Source organism: Erigeron canadensis, chromosome 3 (genome assembly GCF_010389155.1).
Source record: "Erigeron canadensis isolate Cc75 chromosome 3, C_canadensis_v1, whole genome shotgun sequence".
Taxonomy (NCBI): Eukaryota; Viridiplantae; Streptophyta; class Magnoliopsida; order Asterales; family Asteraceae; genus Erigeron; species Erigeron canadensis.
The window spans coordinates 38816670-38831911 of NC_057763.1; the positions used below are offsets into that span (position 1 = coordinate 38816670).

Here is a 15242-nt window from a genome sequence, read left to right on the forward strand (position 1 = left end):
TTTTAAGGTGGTTTTGTTTTTGCAATCGGCGATTGTATTTTATGAAGAGCGTGTTGCCTTGTTGGTTGCGGAGAAATGACATTTGTCAGGCATCAAACCCCGCCGGAGAAATCTTACAAGAATAATTACTCTTTTACCCAAGAAACCCTACAGGTGTTAACGTGAAACCTAATTTTTCAACAAAAAATTGTGTTAAAGGTGGATGATTTGTTTGGACTAACATCTAAACAAAAACTACTCGTACTATATAAAAACCAAACATGTAAACATGTTCTCTTACACGTACAGACTTTTAAGTGACATCAATTTCACACATCTTAAAGTTCTTATGAGTGATTGAGTGTGACCTTAAGGTTTTTCAAACTACTCAGCAAAATTTGATTTGTTTTTCAAAGCTCAAGCTTTTATAAAGGTTTTTTAAGCTGTATATGAACCATACAATAACTTATACATTAATAAACATAACTTTTTATTCGACTATTCGGCCGTTTATTAGCCTAAGTCCTCAACTAACATTTGTAAACATAATTTAATTCATGTTCATGTACAACCCTAACTACAAGTTACTAATTATACTATTATTTGTTAAAAAGATGATCTGGTAAAGTGATTGACCCGTTGCAACGCAGCTGTGACTGCGAGGTTGCCTATTTGGACTTTTTTTTTTTAATTATAAATGTCATGTACATGCACCAATTTTCTTATGTTGATATACTGAGGTATATCTATTATTTATGAGGTTGACAAATGAGGGAGTTTGTGAGGGAAAATATTCTACCATGCTTTCATTTTGGTTTTTCCCATTATTTATTTTGTTTTGATATTTTTTAATGTTTTTTTCCTTTTACTTATATGTTATACCCAAGGTTGTAAAAAGCGTTCGGCCTTCATGGGCGGCTAACCACCTTTAAAGATAAATTTTATTTCACGAAGATATATTGGTATTATAACGGATACCATAATTTAAAAAGGAATTTCTTTAAGAATATATATATATATAATAGATATACCAAACAAAATAAATCAATACTCATAAAAGAAAACTAAAAAAGTATAACACAAAATATATATAATGAAGGAAAAGTAGAAGAAGAAGAAGAAAAAGATGATGAAGAAGAAGAATAAGAAAAACGAGAAAAGAAAATTTGTGACAAGAAGAAAAAGAAAGAGCCACGAGAGTATAACTGGAATATGCCAGAATTACTTCCAATATCAGAAGAAGAGTTGGTAAAGATATCTGTCGATTGTTACACAAAATTTCTTCATGTAAAAAAGGGTGATTGTTTTGATACAAAGGAAGATTTGAAGATAGCTTTGTATACGAAGTGTGTGGAAGATGGCTATCAGCTAGTTGTTGACCGATCAACTAAAGATCGTTTTGAAATAAAGTGTAGGCATGATAAGAAATGTACGTGGCGAATGATTGCAAAGAGGATAAAAGATTGTGAAATGTTTGAAGTAAGGACTTTCATTGATCAACATACTTGTTCAAGAACCCAACTTTATCCTCACCATAGACAGGCAAACAAAAAGGTGTTGGATGGATTTTTGGTTGAGTTAATGTTTGTGAAAGGAAGGGTATATAGGGGTCATGAGATCATGACCGACATGAATGCCCGGTTCAAGATTAATATCTCATATTCTCAAGCTTGGAGAGCAAAGTGTTATGCCTTGGAATTGTTGAGGGGGTCACCAGAAGATTCATTTGCCCAACTGGCAGCATATTGTCACAATTCGAAGCTGAAAAATCCCGGGTCGATAACTCATATCAAAACAGACAGAGATGGACGTTTTGAATTGTTGTTTATTGCCATTGGTGCAGCGGTGAGTAAATCAATATAATTTTTCACACTATTGAGTTACGTTTGACGTATTTCTCACATCTTTAATCTATTTTATGTAGATACGTTCATTTGTTTCTTTCTTGCGGCCGGTTATTATAGTTGATGGGGTACATCTAAAAGGTCGATATCTTGAAACAAACTTATTAGTAGTAGGCATGGATGCTAATAATGGGATACTACCAATAGCTTACGGGGTTGAAAAATCTGAAACCTCTGAATCATGGACATGGTTTATGGGGCATCTTAGTAATTGCATAGATAATGTTAGCAATTTGACAATCATTTCTGATAGGGCGAACTCAATTGATATGGCTATAAGAAGGTGTTTTCCAAATGCTTTTCATGGGCTTTGTGCTGTTCATTTGTTTAGAAATCTAAAAGCAAGGTCTGCTAATATAAAACATCACAAATGAACATATTGGAAAGCGGTGAAAGCTTATCGAGAAGTGGGCTTTAATAGACATATAAGTCGTTTGACACATGTTATCCCCCAGTGTGCTCGAACACTACAAGAGGTTGGGTTTGAAAGTGGTCAAGAGTACACGCACTTGGAGCAAGGTATGGTTTCATGACATCTAATAGTGCGGAATCAATCAACTCTCTAAGTCGTCATTCAAATGGAATTTTTCCGTGCCTCTCTTCAAGAGTGGTATTACAGGAAAAGAAACGTTCCAGGTATTATTTGTTTAACAATCTCGCTTATTATTACTACTGTTTAAAATGATGATATATTGTAACTAAATTACTTCTTTTAATGTACAGAAACATTGGAACATCGTGTTACACCATGGACAGAAAAAAAAATTGCAAAACGTGTTGTGAAGTCAACATCATGGAGAGTTGAACCATGTTCAAATACATTGTTTCAAGTTATAGATCATAAGCTGAATGGACTTGTTGATCTTGATGCAAAGACGTGTACTTGTGGGAAATGACAAATTTCTGGTTTTCCATGTGGCCATGTTATAAAAGTTGCTCTTCATCTAAACCAAGATGATTCAACCGTATACGCTATGGACTGCTACACTTCAGAAGTATATCGACAGACTTATACCGAGATTCTCTATCCCATACCACATCCTTCTGAATGGGAGATACCAGATGACTTACAAACACTTTTGCCACCAGTCATGGACAAAAGGCTACCTGGCTGACCCAAAAACTGTGATCGTATACCGTCCAAGGATGGAGAGAGGAAGACAACAACATGCAATCGTTGTAAGAAAAGTGCTCATACAAGGCTGACTTGTGGTGCACCGATGCCATCACAAACATCTTTTCCTCCACCGAGAGAGTATGTATCTTCATCAAAATCAAAAGGGAAATCAAAATCGACTTCACAATCATCTCCTTTCGGTACTGTTAACTTAGGGGATTATTAGTATGTTTCTTATGTATTTGTGTTGTAGGTTAATGTTTTGTGTGTTTTAATTTCTTAATGTTTTATGTTTTAAATGATATGTTTTATTTAGTTGTATTGTGTTTTTAAAATTAATGAAAGTTTAGGGTTTATTTGAAATTTTGTATTCATGTCTTATATAATAAACTAGTATCCTTTAAAAAAAAAAGTCAAAGTCAAACTGTTGCGAGTTGCGATTTTGCGTTTTTTGTTGCGATATTGGCATTTTTTGTTGCGATTTTCATTTTTTTTGCGATTTTGTTGGCTGTTTTGTGATAATCCGAAAAACCTTGGCTATTTTGGTACGATCACAACGAAAATTGGCTATTGTCGATATTTTTTTTTAAATCCACTTGATTAAAGGGAGACATAGGGGACCGAATCATTAAAAATGGTAAAAAAGTCAAGTATTAAAATTTTTATAAAGATTTCTGTTGCCGGGATTTGAACCCAGGTTTTAAAATTTTTTTAAAATTTTTAAAAAGACAACGGATTTTTATTAATTCCTTTTATACAAGTGTTAAGTATACGTTGGTTACTTTTCTAAATCAACATAATTAAGATTTGACAAACTCAATTCTTTATACATCCAAAGACTTGTAATGAATACATCCAAACTCAATTCTTTATAAAAATCTATGTTGTCTTGGTAAAAATATTTGTGACGATCTAGCAAGCTTTATTAATACTGTAATGTAGTGAAGTACTACACTTATCTAATCTTTGTTTCTCGATAAATACTGAGCTATTCAAACTTAACTTTCTCTTTAATCAAAAAATGAATATTGACAAATAGTTCAACAAATATTAGTTCAATTATCGTGTTTTTCAGTATGTTTTTGAGTCTTTGACATTTTAAATCTCACTATAAAATACATATAAATAACAATTGAAACTAGCATGCCTATTTATCCAATAAAGCTGATAGTTTTAGTTTATCCAAAAGCATGTTATAAATAAATATTATGATTACATAAGTTATGATGTAAATATTGAAGACTTAATAAATATTGAAGACTTAATAAATAAATATTGAAGACTTAATAAATGGATCACCGATAACTACGTATCTTCTTGTATAAGTTTGGGAAAAAAAAGCTAGATGTGCAATTCGATACCAATATGGTATAGAGCCGAAAATCTCGATACCGGAACCGTTACCGAACCGGTACCCTACCGATCTCATATGTATAATCTTGTGTAGATTAATGATATTAGCTAAATTATTATTTTTTTTAAAAATCATTTTACTTTTAAGTTTTTACATCTGTCACATGAACAAAGCTAAGAAGAAAAAAAACACTTAATAATGATTTTTAAGTTAAGTTTAACAAATGTAAAACAGAAAGAGTAAAAGGAAGCAACTTTGATGGTGAGGGGACATGTCCCAACTACAACTAAATGCACTTAGCTAATGTAACTAAACTAAAAGCAGATCCACTAAACGATATTTATGAACTTGAGATCTCCACATAATTAAGTCATTATTATGCAAATTAAGAAAACAGTTTAGAAGATGTGTATCGAGGTATCATATGTTGCAACTTTTGGGCCATTTGGAAATATCCCAACGAACAAGTTTCTTCTTCCGGTTAAAACCGTTCGGATATCTTGTTTGATTTCGTCGTGTCTCAATCACACATTTGGGAATCTACATGTAGGAAAATTTGTGCTTTTAAGAGATAAGTGGTTTCAAAACTCTCCTATTTTTGTAAGAGAAAATCACGACAATAGCCAATTTTCGTTACGATCGTATCAAAATAGCCAAGGTTTTTCGGATTATCACAAAATAGCCAATAAAATCGCAACAAAAAATGCGAAACCGCAACAAAAAAATGTCAAAGTCGCAAAAAAAAATGCCAAAATCGCAACAAAAAACGCGAAATCGCAACTCGCAGTTCGTAACAGTTTGACTTTGACTTTTTTTTTTTTTTTTAAGGATACTAGTTACATGAATACAAAACTTCAAATAAGCCCTAAACTTTCATTAATTTTAAATACACAATACAACTAAATAAAACATAACATTTATTTAAAACATAAAACATTAAGAAATTAAAACACACAAAACATTAACCTACAACACAAATACATAAAAAAACATACTAATGATGTTTTAGTATGACAAGCAATGATGTTTTGAACAAATCAAATACATACAAACCGAGTATTGTACTGAGCTTTCGTGTCAATACTTTACTTATTTGCATGGGAAGATGGACAAGACCCAAGTTGCTTTGGAACAACTTGACTGTGCGGTTACCACCTTAGAGCATTTCATCATAACTGCTAAAGCAGTTTATGAGATGAAGAAATAAGTTTGTCTTTTAATAATTTGTTCTACGAACTATTATTATATATGTTTCTCTTTATTAAGTTGTAATGTTTCTTATTTATTTAGTTGTATTGTGTTTTTATAATTAATGAAAGTTTAGGGTTTGTTTGAAGTTTTGTATTATGTCTAATATAATAAACTAGTATTCTTAAAAAAAAAATCAAAGTCAAACTGTTGCAAACTACGAGTTGCGATTTCTATTTTTTGTTGTGATTTTGGCATTTTTTGTTGCGATTTTGGCATTTTTTGTTGCGCTTTCGCGTTTTTTGTTGCGATTTTCATTTTTTGTTGCGATTTTGTTGGCTATTTTGTGATAATCCGAAAAACCCTGGTTATTTTGGTACGATCGCAACGAAAATTAGCTATTGTCGCGATTTTCTCTTTTTGTAATAGTTTATGTTTATTTTTTTTCCTAGATATTGTAATTGTAATTGTAACGTTCTGTTTTAGCATCAATCACTTTGCTTGATGTTTTTTTTTTATATATATATATTACCGTTCTAGAAAAAAAAATAGTTTAGAAAAAGGCTAATTAATCAAACAGCCTAATTAAATAAACTGACAAACTTACATGATTAATAGCTCAAATTGGAGTACTAGCTGAAATTTGCAATCTTTGTGTTTGTCCTACTACTACAATAATAAAACCAGCTATTAGTATTAGTAATGTCTCTAAAGGAAATGGAATAACTCGAAAAGCAAAACACAGAAATAATCATGGGATCGTTTTAGAGCTAAAATAAAGAGGTTTAGCAGGCCAACAAATATGGAGAAATTGATGGGAATCAACTTTTAATTTTGACCATCAAATTATAAAAAAATTTATATTGATCCTTTCTCTCTAATCATCAATTTGACCTTATAAGTTAAAAAAAATATATTTTTAATACTTTAGAGTTTTTTAAATCCGTTATTCTAATGACCATTGACATTATAATTAAGCCCAAGCTAATTATGGTGGGACTCTTGCCCCACAAAATTAAAAATCATATGTGATGTTTTAAATTTTAATCATACAATACTGGAATTATGTACAATGAGTCAATGACTAAAGGCTATACATGTGAATGTCTATGTTATTTATGTGTTCCTTATGATTTCTAAGTCTTTATAATTATCATCTGAAATCACAAATATACATACATACGTTTGTATTCAAGAGTTTAAACTTTATACAAACAATAAATTAGAAGAGAACAAATGTGACATTAATCTTAAGTTTTGATGGGCCTGGATATCTCAATGTTGTTAAAATAATTGAATACTCACAGTTAACTCTAACACTAAATTTATAATGACGTTGGCCCATTTACTTCATCCGCAACTTCAATAGGGGAGTCATGATTTTTATCAATCTTGCGGTCGCCTAACAGTTTTATAACACTGACAAAAATGTAATTTAAACTACAAACACTAAAAGTTTAATTTTATAGTGGGTTGAAAGTGGACAATCGACACTAATTTAGTACTAGTACTTGGTATAATTATGTTGCATAATAATAAGCAACTTTTTGAACTGTAACACACAAAAAATATTCTTCTTCAAACTGGTCATCAACTTGTAACCATTAATCCGTTTTGTTGCTTATTTTATTATAACATATACTATTGATGTCATGCTTGATGCATCAATTCCCTGATAATTAAAACCTTAATTAAGTTAGGTTTTGACATTGGTACATTGCCTCTAATATAAATTTACAAAGATGGAAAAAGTGGTTTTAGAAAGGCTTCATTTTTAGAGGGTGATACAAAGTGATGAGCTAAAATATCACCAAGAACGGAATCCTCTAGGAGTCCATTGTTGGCTCACTTTTGTATAGTAAGGAGTGGTGTGCCTAAAAAAGATTTTAAATTATATTGGTCGTCTCATAAATAATTATACTACTTTTCTTTGTGACCAATCAAATTAAAGTCATACTTGCATCATCCTAATCAATTACTATTATTTGATCCGTACACAATCTAACGCGTTTTTAGGTTGTTTGTGTGATTATGCATATTAGAAAGATAAAATGAAAACTAGTACTAGTATATGGCTACAATACAATTATTAGTTATTTACAATAAATGTATATATCTCGTTGTTTAAAGTACGTGCAAGACTTCATCATTATACGGTGAGATTTTCCTGATGTCGTATACCGACTGAATGTCGAAAAAAAATAGTTAAGTCAAACATGTATTATTTTGGATGACTAATAATTGTTATAAATTAATGTTAGTTTGAATGTTAAAAGTATTGTTTCAACGTTAAATGTGTCTCAATAAAAAGTGGTTCTATGAGTTGCAATGACTCATGAGGCTCTAAGAGACTTGGTAATCGTGTTAAAATGTTGGTAATTGATATAAAACCTTTGTCACAAATAAGACAAGGTTTAAGGTTTAAGTTTTAGCATCCTAAAACCACAACCAGTACTAAGTAAGTCAAGTTTATATATTCTCCACATTATAGATGGATTAGTCGATCATTAGCCGGTTTAGATCGATATTAACCTTTTCTCACTATAATCTCGGGCGACTAAGTTGGTCAATTGGGCCATATAGGGCTTATTTGATGAAGAAAGGGGCCATAACCCATAGAACGCAAACATTTTTGTTCTTTACGCAACTAATATTGAAAAGAAAATTGTTGGCTAGAAAATTTTTATAAGTGGATAGTAGATTAAGAAGATCTCATAGTAATACATTCACCAATTACTAATTAAATCTTTTTGAAAGATAACTACTAACTAACTACATAGGAACACATGAATTATAAAACAAAGGATCACAAAAACGATATAACCATGAATCTATGGACCAAACGAACCTTGAATTTAAACCACACAAACACCATTGTAGCATGTAATCACAAACCACGCTCCATGATCCGCTGAAACATTAACTTAAACTTGAAATATTAAACCTTGAGAATCTATGAGTTATACCCAAAGAATAATACCCCAAATTAAAAATATAGATCCTTAAAAGACATGGTCGATCTCTATTTCCGTACTACAAATAATTATTCATATTTTGCAAAGAAAACTAATGTGAAGGTAAAAAAAGCATTTTTTTTAACTGCAAATATAAAAAAAAAAAAACACTTTATAGTCTAAAACTATGGTGTTGACTTATCTCTATATAACTAATAGAGAATAGTTTTTTCTTAAGTGACACTTCTTTTTTCGTGTTAACTAAGTTTTTTTTTTATGTGACATTTTTTGGTAATTTTAATGTATTCTTTAGATGTATATTGACATTTAAATATATATTTTTTAGTGCTTATGTGACACTTCATTTGCCACATCATTATTTGTTTACATGGACATTTGTTTTTTTAATCAAATTTAAATAGCAAATAAAAAAGTCATATAAAAGATTAAAATTCATGATCTCTAACTTTTAATATTATGCACATACCAGTTGATCTAACTTAATATTTGTTTATTGTTTACAAACTACGATAAATATTTAGTGAATATTAAAAGTAATTAAAAGACATTGATAATATAATTATCTACCTTTGTAACTTATCACTTTCTATTTTGCTTTTATAACTCCAAGGTCTCGAGTTCGAACCTTGGTAGGTTCTCCTCGACGGTATTTTCCAATAAAGGAGGTGATATGGTGAGAAAGACTATTTAAGATCTGCTTAGTGCGGGACTCTTTCGTTGTGCGATTAGCACACATCATACGCGTCTGAGGTAAAATTCACTTATCAAAATATATATATATATATATCTTTGTGCGTGAAATATAATATACTTTAATAAATAAAACTAGATTATATTGATAGTTTTATCTAATATTTTACTATCCGATTATATTATCAGTGTTAAATTAGATATTTACTCTACCAATTTTACATATATATTTTTGATATTTGTTATTATATATGATTAAATTTCCTATCTTCACCCTTTTATCTTCTTTTTTATCTTTTTTTTTCTTTCTTTATTCTACTTTATATATGTTTTTTTTAGATTTTACATGCATTATAAAAGTATAATATCAATAAATCCTTTTAATTATTATCATTATTATATAACCTTTATTAATACTTTTGATGTATATATGTTAATCATTGTTTATAAGTAATATTACTTAAAATTTTTATATTTGTAATCAACTTAATGTAATGTGTATATTACCATGCATCACATGGGTATAATCTAGTTATCTATATGTTAGATATCTTATGACAATACTTAAATTTGATGGGTGTTTGGGAGTATTTATTTGTAACTGGTTTTTTTTTTTTTTTTTAAAAAAAGTAAGTACTAACTTTTATATAGAGGTAAATGGGTAACAAAACACTTGTCATTTTTTAAATTAAACTAAAAAGCATTTTTTGACAAATTTTTTATTCATTATTTATCTGCTTTAAGAAACAAACAATAGGAAAGAAAAAAATAAGCAATCTAAACAACCTTTAAACTTGCGCTTTAAAAAACACCCTCTAAATTCTACTACGTAATAAAACATGGAATACAATGGTTCGAAAATAATGAATAAATTCTAGCTAGTGGGATCTCTTTTGTAAAGGAAAAAAGAGACCTCTCATATTAAAATCATCTATAAATACACCATCAACCCAATTCTGCTCTTCTCATGCTTTTCCGTTCCATTCCATTCCCATTATTCCCATTCATAAATATTCAATCTTTTGATCACCCAAAATTTTTCTATACATTTATCTTGAAAAAAACGATTAGAAACACAAAGAAAATAACCAAATCCACTCTGTTTTCCCCTGTTTTTCTTGATTCCAAACTTTGTGATAACTATGGCCTCAGTTGTGTGTCAAGGTTTGCAAACATGCCTCGAGCCTCAAGTCATCGAATCGAGTGCTTTAACCCAAAAACTATCTTCAAAGCCTACCCAAGTGGTTCAAAAACCAAAACTCGAAGCGAATTCAAATAAATGTGAGAGTGTTAACAAGAACAATGGGTTTAGTTTCTTGAATGTTCTTGCAAACCCTTCACAAAATGTTAAAAATGATCAAGAAGTTTATGTTCATCCAATGGTGAAGCGCTCTACTTCTGCATTGAGTGCCGTGAGCTTGGAAATGTGTACCGAAAGTTTAGGGACCGAAACTGGAAGTGATGTGAGTGATAGTAGTGATGAGTTTAGTTTGGAGGATAGGGAGAGGCTTAGAAGTTTACAAAGGTCAAAAGCTCGATTTGACCTCAAAATGGTGAGCCACAGGAAAAGCAGTGGTGGCTTTCCACCACCACTAACTTCCATAAGTGGCTCGGATGGAACCGTGAAAGTAAACCCACATAGGGAAGGTGGGAGGTTGGTTATCAAAGCAGTGAGTGTTTCTGATTGTGGTACTAAGTTTGAAACAGAACGCGCAAATGGGAGACTTAAGCTTTCTTTGTTCAAGGACTGTTTTGTAAATGTTGAGAGTGAAAGGGCTAAAATGAAAAATGAGGGCCGCGTAGTAGAATGTTTTGATGGTGACATGGAGGAAGGTGAGGGTTGTCAGGGTGCGGAAATGGATGGAAACAATAGGAAAGTTGGCGGTAGAACTGTGATCCGCTCACTAAAACGCCAGCCCAGGTTGCCAAACTCATTTGAAGAGTCAATCGAGTTTGGATTAACCAAGTGCAAATATGGCGGAAATAGGGACAAAGTTATGGGAAATTGGAGTTTGTTTCGAGTAGTCATTTCTTGAAGATAACCGAATGCTAGTGATCGTCGTTGACACAATTTAAGAAACAATCTTAAAAGATAATTAATTGACACTAATGGTTTACAAGATTAGTTATCAAAATGATGAACTAGAAAGTGAAGAAATTGCCATTGGACTCGATTCATTAGTACTTAGGTTTGTGATTATATGGGGTTTGGCCGAAGCCATATGGGCTAAATTTTCATGAGTGAGTAAAAATAATACCCACGTGTATCATGCGGATTCAAGTTTATTTCTTCGAATGAATGTATTTATGTCGTGAATTATTGTAATTGTTATTATTATTTTAATCAATACTAGCTATTTGGTTCTACGAAGGTGTATACTTCATTTACCTTTGGGTTCGCAATTTATGGACGTTACAAAATCTAGCTAATTCTAGTTGGCCCAACTGGTTAACCATTTTTCCGTTATAAATTTGGAAAAAAACCTAGCTGAAATTGCAGATTATATATGGGTCCCCTAAGAGATACTCGATCGTATATCGTTTATGTTTAACTTATTCTAATATGAAGTTTAATGGAATGTCGACACGTCGTATGAGAACATTCTGAATGAACTAGGTTTTGGTGTTCGCTCTTGAGCGTCTATTTCTTCGGACAAAGGAGATTCAAGGAAAAAATTAAATAAAACCTAATTAACATAGGATTTAACGGATACGTGAGTGTCTAGCGCTCAAGAGTAACCATTAATACCCTATTTCCAAGAAATATATCATCTTCGATACCACATGGTTTTGATGCCTCATTAAGCCAATATGCCTTGTATAAGAAGTTTGTTTTGACCATATAAAAGGTTGAGGCAATCATGTAAAGACATACATACTTGTTTGTGCAAATAGGTAGTCTTCCCATGCCCCATAAATCACTAACATATTCCCTGACTAGTTATATCCAAACCTTCAAAGTAAGGGAGCATAGTTTATCTCTATTAATCATTGTGTCTTCGGTGAATTAATCATTGTGTCTTTGGTGGATTATTTTTTTTTTTTTTTTTTGGGGGGGGGGGGGGTCATTGAATTTTTGAAATAGACATTTCTCTACTGTGAAGGAGCTTGATAGCGCGTACCCGGTTAAGACAATGTATGTTATACATTTCGCTCTCAAATTACTACACGAAGTTTCAAGTAAAATTTACCTTTAAAGGAAATAAAAAGTGTAACTAATTATTCTTACAGCATAAAAATAGTTTGTAAAAACGACGTAGACATCAATGTAAAATTGTTGTAATTTGTGCAGTTAAAAAAAAAATTATTGTTGTAATTTGTAAATGAATCATAACTTAATCTATAAATCTATAAACCCTTATAAAGGGTATTGAAATTAAATTTAAGCATATTTTCCATTCTCATAATACCCTCTACATTTACTTTATATTTTACACATCCTATTCTTAACTACCTAAATTACCCTTACAAAAAAAATTAAACCCATAAAAATAAACCGATTTTTTATTCTAATTTAATTAACATTTTTCTTTTTATATGGTTTCAAAACAATCGACATAATCTCATAATATATTTTTGACACATTATGTAACTAATATAATGTGTTTAATCGTAAAAGTAGTTATGAAATTTCGCCGCAACTTGCTGGTACTATACACGTTTCAAAAAGTTGAGTTGGTGAGGTGAATGAGGTAGGCAAAATCTTCATTAAAGAATGAGCTAAAGGCCTAAAGCTAATGTTTGAAAAAACATTACAATAAAGGACCTCGTATTTTCATGAAATTGCCTTTTCTACCTGGACCAAAATAAAAACAAATTTCATTTGTATTAATTTCAAGGCCTTGTATTAAGTTGTATACATTATATTGCTTTTTTTCTTCTCTCCTTGGAGCCAATATACTTGCATAAGGAGCGGTACGTGGTGGAGAGTCAATAAAGTTGTCCAATAGCACTATAGCAGATTCATAATCTCAGGTAAGCTAGCTAGGCTCATGGAAATAACCAGATGATTCAAATGCTTCTTTTTTCTTTTTCTTTTTTTAATGGAATTTACCTTATATAACCTATAGTTCCAACATCTAAAATAAACCTTTTTTTTTTTTTTAATCTATATCCACACAAATATATATGTAGCCCTCTCCTGACCAAGAGAATGAAAATTGACATTTGAATCCGAAAAAAAACATAATAAAACATCGATCCCTCCATAGTTGGAAGTGTGTTTGGTTATAATATTAAATTATTACCCGCATAAAACACATAAATTAAGTTAAACTTATGTAACTACTTATGTGTTTATTGATTATTATGCATCGGTAAGTGTTGTATTGTGTCAATATATAGTTTATAGTTATACACTTATACCTTATTTAATTTGCAAAGGGACTTTGGTCTCTGAAATCTGAATGAAAAGAGGAAAAAAAAACACATGAAAAGAGGTACGTAGGTCTTAACACTCATGGCCTTTTCATTAAATTAGCGTACGTGTAGTGACCCCTCAATCACTAAAACTGAAAAAAATTATACGTAAAACACTACATACCAACCTTTATATGTTGTCATTATCATCATCATTATCATTATATTATACGTAATCAACACAATAATTGGTTAATCTTCTTTTAAACCTATGTATAACTAATATCATATGAAATTGTTTTCATAGAAGATTATATTATCAAATTCAAGAAATTTAATAACTCTGAAGCACCAAATAGTTGAAGATAAATTTCATTTCCGGATTTATTTTTTAATTTGATCAAATTACGTACTAAACCTTAAGAATATTAAATTTCTATAAAGATTTGAATTACTCGTGAATGCTAAATAGTCTGCAGATTCTAATATACGTTGTTTTAATCAGATTTACATAATTTAACTCTTTCAAGAAGAAAAAACCTACCTTGTTGAGGCTCGGACCAACCCACCTAAGTGAATTGGTTATTTTTAGATATTAATAACAATATCAATACCAATGTAGGTTAAATGAAATGAGAGAATCAAATCAAGTAAAAGATTGAGCAATTCCTTATCTCTTAAGGCAACGGAACATTACCAATAGATGCATAAATAAATTTAGCTTTTAGATGGACCAATTCTTTTGTAGCTTGTGATTCAAGAATTAAGGTGACATCATGTCGCAGATAAGAATTAGCCTAAGCCAAGTATAACACTTGCTCACCATTGCACCACATAAGGTCTTGAATGGATGAGCGAGAATGGCACCCAACTATGCATCCATTCACATATATATAAAGTGATATATATAATATCAACCAAGATATTTTGTGGGTCTAGGCCGGTGGGTGTGGGTGCGACTTGGTTGGACTGGTCATGATGTCCCCATCCAACATATACGTACGTGATTCTTTTACATATAGCAACACTTTGATTATTAATAAAGATTAAAGTAACTTTAAATAATTGATCGAGTTTTAATAAGGACAATATGTTTAGAGATTTTCGATTATCACCTATGCAAGTAATAACATTTTACTTGTCAATAGCTAGGCAAAAATAATTGATTTTTGATGGCTCGGCCTGTCAATAACAAAGTAAATTAAATACATAAATATTTTAATTAAAATACTACTCGTATTTATTAGCTGTTTGATAAACATTTAGATAAACGGAAATACTTAGCATGAAATTTGAAATAAAAGATAATTGAATGGTTATTGTATTAATTGTATGCATGTGCAACAAATTGCTTCATTATTTACAAAGCTCATTAATAATGTTAATTAACAATTTTTTCATATACAAAGTTTTATTAAGGTTCATTAATGGTATAATAGGTCTTAATTTGAAATGTCTATAAATTGATGATTTGACAAAACATGAAACATTTTTTGAGCCTTTTAAAAAGTATGCAAGATGGCCTAAAATCCATCCCTTGAAGTTGTCAAAGGCTTAAAGCGTATGTAGTATCTATATCTATATATTAATATATGATAAATGTGTATAAGATTTACAGTACGTACGTATAAGCAAGGTTGGAAAACTCGTAACTCGGGATCGGATTGGCGAGTGGG

At 30.8% G+C, this 15242-nt stretch overlaps 2 protein-coding genes across 2 annotated transcripts; both read left to right on the plus strand.

The window, feature by feature from the left end:
* The first annotated feature begins 1191 nt into the window (after nucleotides 1-1191).
* Nucleotides 1192-2779, plus strand: LOC122592104. Its single transcript, XM_043764313.1, has 4 exons — nucleotides 1192-1824; nucleotides 1904-2200; nucleotides 2339-2402; nucleotides 2607-2779. Exons 1-4 carry the CDS (start codon nucleotides 1192-1194, stop codon nucleotides 2777-2779), a joined length of 1167 nt encoding a protein of 388 aa, XP_043620248.1.
* A 7411-nt stretch (nucleotides 2780-10190) lies between these two features.
* Nucleotides 10191-11572, plus strand: LOC122593606 (protein FANTASTIC FOUR 1-like). Its single transcript, XM_043766031.1, has one exon. The coding sequence runs from the start codon at nucleotides 10350-10352 to the stop codon at nucleotides 11241-11243; it is 894 nt and encodes a 297-aa protein (XP_043621966.1). The 5' UTR covers nucleotides 10191-10349; the 3' UTR covers nucleotides 11244-11572.
* The last annotated feature ends 3670 nt before the right edge of the window (nucleotides 11573-15242 follow it).

Excerpts from the sequence above, each read along its gene's own strand:
- LOC122592104 (XM_043764313.1), top strand. The coding sequence starts at position 1,192 with ATGCCAGAATTACTTCCAATATCAGAAGAAGAGTTGGTAAAGATATCT. Across the intron at positions 1,825-1,903 it reads TTATTGCCATTGGTGCAGCG|ATACGTTCATTTGTTTCTTT; the intron begins GTGAGTAAATCA and ends TATTTTATGTAG. Across the intron at positions 2,403-2,606 it reads GTACACGCACTTGGAGCAAG|AAACATTGGAACATCGTGTT; the intron begins GTATGGTTTCAT and ends TTTAATGTACAG.
- LOC122593606 (XM_043766031.1), top strand. The coding sequence starts at position 10,350 with ATGGCCTCAGTTGTGTGTCAAGGTTTGCAAACATGCCTCGAGCCTCAA.